The 4,747-nt window shown below is 32.1% G+C and overlaps 1 protein-coding gene across 1 annotated transcript; it reads left to right on the forward strand.

The window, feature by feature from the left end:
* Window positions 1–1,871: 1,871 nt before the first annotated feature.
* LOC100633956 (spliceosome RNA helicase DDX39B homolog) lies at window positions 1,872–4,747 on the forward strand. Its single transcript, XM_020005124.1, has 6 exons — window positions 1,872–2,108; window positions 2,697–2,782; window positions 3,769–4,007; window positions 4,261–4,389; window positions 4,481–4,628; window positions 4,691–4,747. The coding sequence occupies exons 1-6, from the start codon at window positions 2,011–2,013 to the stop codon at window positions 4,702–4,704; spliced, it is 714 nt and encodes a 237-aa protein (XP_019860683.1). The 5' UTR covers window positions 1,872–2,010; the 3' UTR covers window positions 4,705–4,747.

Here is a 4,747-nt window from a genome sequence, read left to right on the forward strand (position 1 = left end):
TTGGTAGAGAAAGACAGATTAAATTATAGAATGTAACCAATAATACATGTAATGACTTACTCTCTATTGTGTAATATAAATAACAGTTTGAGTATCAATGATTGGTAGAGAAAGACAGATTAGATTATAAAATTAATGTAAACAATAATACACATTATGACTTACTCTCTATTGTGTCATAAAATTAACAGTTTGAGTATCATTGATTGGTAGAGAAAGAAAGATTAAATTATAAAATGTAACCAATAATACATGTAATGACTTACTCTCTATTGTGTAATATAAATAACAGTTTGAGTATCAATGATTGGTAGAGAAAGACAGATTAGATTATAAAATTAATGTAACCAATAATACACATTATGACTTACTCTCTATATTGTGTAATAAAAACAGGATTTCAATTATTATTGAAAAGAGAGATTAAACAATAAAAATGCACCGTAAGACTTACAAACTATTGTGTATTGAAAAGGAAATAACAGTTCAAAAGAAAAGACAAGTTAAAATAAATGCAGAATATTGACTCACTTTCTATTGTGTATTAATCATGTTGCATTGTTGATTGACGGGAATAAGAGATAAAATTTAACATTATTTTGACATATTGACTCACTCTCTATTTTGTAGGAAGTGTAATTATTTTTGGTTAGTTCCAAATTAAAGTTAAATTGACTAAAACACATTTTGAAATTTTCACTTACTGCCTATTATAATTGGATCATTGAGAAAGACAATTATAAATAATAAAACACATTTGACTTACAATCTGAGAATTACAATGGTTGAAGTAGAGAAAAAATCAATAGATAAGTGTATATCATTACTGATGATAATATCATATATTCAGACTTACAAACTATGGGTATTGGTTGTTGATCAGATCATAAAGAAAGCAAATATTTTACATGATACACAATTATGACTTACTCTCTATTGTGTAATGAAAATACAAGTAACAGTTCAATTTTGGACGATACAAGTAATTGTATAAACAAAAATAATCACATTTTGACTTACTCGCTATTTAAATAATGGTTGAAGAAAAAGAGTTAAAAACTTAAGCAATGATATACATTTTTGGCTTACTACCTATTGTGTAATGAAGAATTAAAGGTATTAAAAATAACGAATTTTGACTTACTCTCTATTTTTAAATTTTGATTAGAACAAAAGGAAGGCAAGTTACAAATTAACAGTACACATTATGACTCACTTGCTATAGTGAAATAAAAGCAATCATTGTTAATCAGAGGGGAAGAAAATTTTAAAATTTATGCACATTATGACTTACAAACTATTGCCGGTGCAATTATTACAGTTGCATTATATATTGTCAATTGGAGCAGGGAGAAAGAAAGCTTAAAAATAAATTCAAATAATATAATATAATGACTTACAAACTGTTGCAAAATAAAAATGACATATCCAATTATCATTGGTTAAATAGAAGATAGATTAAAAGATAAAATATAGTCAATAAGTAAACTGAGAATTGACTTACTTCCTATAAGATAGAGAAATGCACATAATGACAATGTATCAAAATTTGTGTCATGTATAACACACGACCAAAAGTTATGGTTGTACCTCAGATTGCATCCCAGCCATTACCAGAAAACCTTTAAACTTGTCAGCCAAATGACCTAAAAGAAAAGAGAAAGGGGCGAGGCTGGTTTACACTTTAATTTACAGCTCAACGCCGCGCCCACTTATTCTCTCAGCGCGCGCAGCTACGCCTCTCTTATTAACACATCACGTGTGATCACGTGTCTACACTACAATGGAGGTGACTATTAAAGAGGCAGACACTGAGGGAGAGTCCATTTCTTTATGTAAGCTTCATGCAACTCGTTCATGTACGTATTTTATTTTTGAAAGTGTACTTATTTAGGCTACTTGTTTTATTCATTTTTATGCAATTTCTGTTTTATAGTATCATTCTCTAATGGCCGACTTGATTCCAGTTCAGATGTTAAAGCAAAGCATTCTCTTTACCAAGAGAAAGGTATGAAGAGGAGGACATTGGTTACAAAGACGGACCACATGACGTACATTGGTACCAATTACGAGACTGAGGGAACCATGAACACCTTCCCTTTTAGAAAGTGAGAGATGAGATCATTTATAATCTTGCCACACCCCTTTCAGCAAATGATATGACGAGACTATTTAATTAAAGATCTTTTCACACTGGCAAAAGTAATGTACACTGATTTGTATTAATTGTATTCACACTACATGTAGGGTAGTTTCCAATTAATGCACATCACTCTCATTTCACCTCCAGAGGTGGATTGTATTGATGAAGTGCATCAAAGAGCTTCAAAACTGTGTTAGTGTGAAAAGACCTTTAGTGTTTCTATGCGTAATTAGTAGCGCCGCGCTTAGATTTTATCTGTTTAATTAACTCTATTAATAATTTTTAAAAATTAAGATTCTGTGAGTTACAAACTAATACCGTATAACGGGAAATTTTGGAAGGAGTAAAATTTGGCGAATTGCTAAATTTTGGTTATTGGCAGATTTTAATTTGGCGAATTAGTGGCCATGTGCCATTGAGCATGCATATAAAGGCTCAAAATGGCGGATTTTATTTTGGCAAATGGCTATCAAAACACCAAATTCGCCAAATTTAATTCCCTCCAAAATTTCCCGCTATACAGTATAATTTAGTAATTAATACTTACATGCAGGTATATGATTGGTGTTCTTGATAAAGAGACTGGTACTATGGAGTTACATAATACTGATATATTTCATATGACACCTTATATCAAAGGTATGGTAGACTCTGTAGCCAGCCATCAGTAGAATACATGTATCTATTAATGTTTGTATATTCTATACAGGCCCATGGTTTTTTCCAAAAAATAGCTCTGAAATCACCCCCAATTTTTATTACATTTTCTGATACATATTGATGTCCTTATGCTACATAACAAGTTTGAGCTGATTCCGACTCCAACTTTTCAAGTTACTGCCGTGTAAAAAATGAGCCAATTTATGAAAAATACCGAAGGCTATAGCCCATTATTTTTTCCAAAAAATGTCTCTGAAATCACCCCCAATTTTTATTATGTTTTCTGATACATATTTATGTCCTTATGCTACATAGCAAGTTTGAGCTGATTCTGACTTCAAATTTTCAAGTTACGGCCATTTTTAAAAATGAGCCAATTTCTGAAAAATGCCTAAGGCTATAGCCCATGGTTTTTTCCAAAAAAGTGGCTCCGAAATGACCCCCAATTTTTATTATGTTTTCTGATACATATTGATGTACTTATGCTACATAACAAGTTTAAGCTGATTTCGACTTCAACTTTTCGAGTTACAGCCATTTTTAAAAATGAGCCAATTTCTGAAAAATGCCTAAGGCTATATAGCCCATGGTTTTTTCCAAAAAATGGCTCCAAAATCACCCCCAATTTTTATTATGTTTTCTGCTGCATAGCAAGTTTGAGCTCATTCTAACTTCAACTTTTCAAATTATGGCTATTTTTAAAAAATGAGTCAATTTCTGAAAAATGCCCAAGGCTATAGCCCATGGTTTTTTCCAAAAAATGGCTCTGAAATCACTCCCAATTTTTATTACATTTTCTGATACATACATGTATTGATGTCCTTATGCTATGTAGAAGTTCAAGGCCATGCCAGTAACAAATTATTTTGAGTCATGGCCTCCTGCCCATTAATTTGTACATGTACATGCATATCAGGCAAGCAATGATATTGATACATGACTCTTTATGTGCTTGATCTCTACAGGTAAAACTGATACTCCAGTGACTGATCCTAATCCCTCCAAGCGTAAGTCCATATCCAAGGAAGAGTATTCTGAGGGTCTTGAGAAAGTGATGATGTCATACAGTAGCTCTCGGGCAAAGAAGGCGTGGTCAGCAGCTAAGAGGAATCATATAGACTCACTGAGATTGGAGGAGACACTAGCACCAACTGTGAGTCATATTGAGACTGAAATGGATAAGACTATGAACGAACTAGGTATGGTAGGAATTAAGTTGTACCTACTATTATAGGAGGATAGTTGTATTTATTTTAAACAAGATTTATTTGGAAATTTAAATTTAAGTCAAAATTGATGCCTGAATCATTATCTTCCAGGCATCTACAATGATCAATATCACAGAATTATGATGTCCCTCAAAATAATTATAACCACAGTACAGTTAGAATGCATATGTTAAACATTAGATATTATTTTAGTGAAATAATTTTCATTTTTAATTGGCCAAGTATTAGGCATTCAAAGGGTTCAGTAAGCGTATTCTGGTAGCTACTGATCTGTTTGGTCGTGGGATGGATATTGAAAGAGTCAACATTGTCTTTAATTATGATATGCCTGAGGACAGTGATACCTACCTCCACAGAGTAAGCCACAGCAACTAAAGCATTGTCTTTGTATTTTACTATGAATTTTATTTTATCTTTTTTTTGTTTTAACATTTTTGTTTCATTTTAGGTTGCTAGGGCTGGTAGATTTGGAACCAAAGGCCTTGCCATCACATTTGTCTCTGAGAAAACTGATGCTCAAGTTCTTAATTCCGTTCAAGATCGTTTTGAAGTCAACATCACTGAGTTGCCTGATGAGATTGATGTCAACAGTTACAGTAAGTGACTGTATGAACACTGTGTATCATGATTTATGATTTCTCTTTTATTCCTCTTATAGTTGAGCAGCTCTGAACAACATTTATGTGAATGTATAATGTTCTTTTTATTTTTAAAA

Source organism: Amphimedon queenslandica, unplaced genomic scaffold (assembly GCF_000090795.2).
Source record: "Amphimedon queenslandica unplaced genomic scaffold, v1.1 AMPQUscaffold_11711, whole genome shotgun sequence".
Lineage (NCBI taxonomy): Eukaryota > Metazoa > Porifera > Demospongiae > Haplosclerida > Niphatidae > Amphimedon > Amphimedon queenslandica.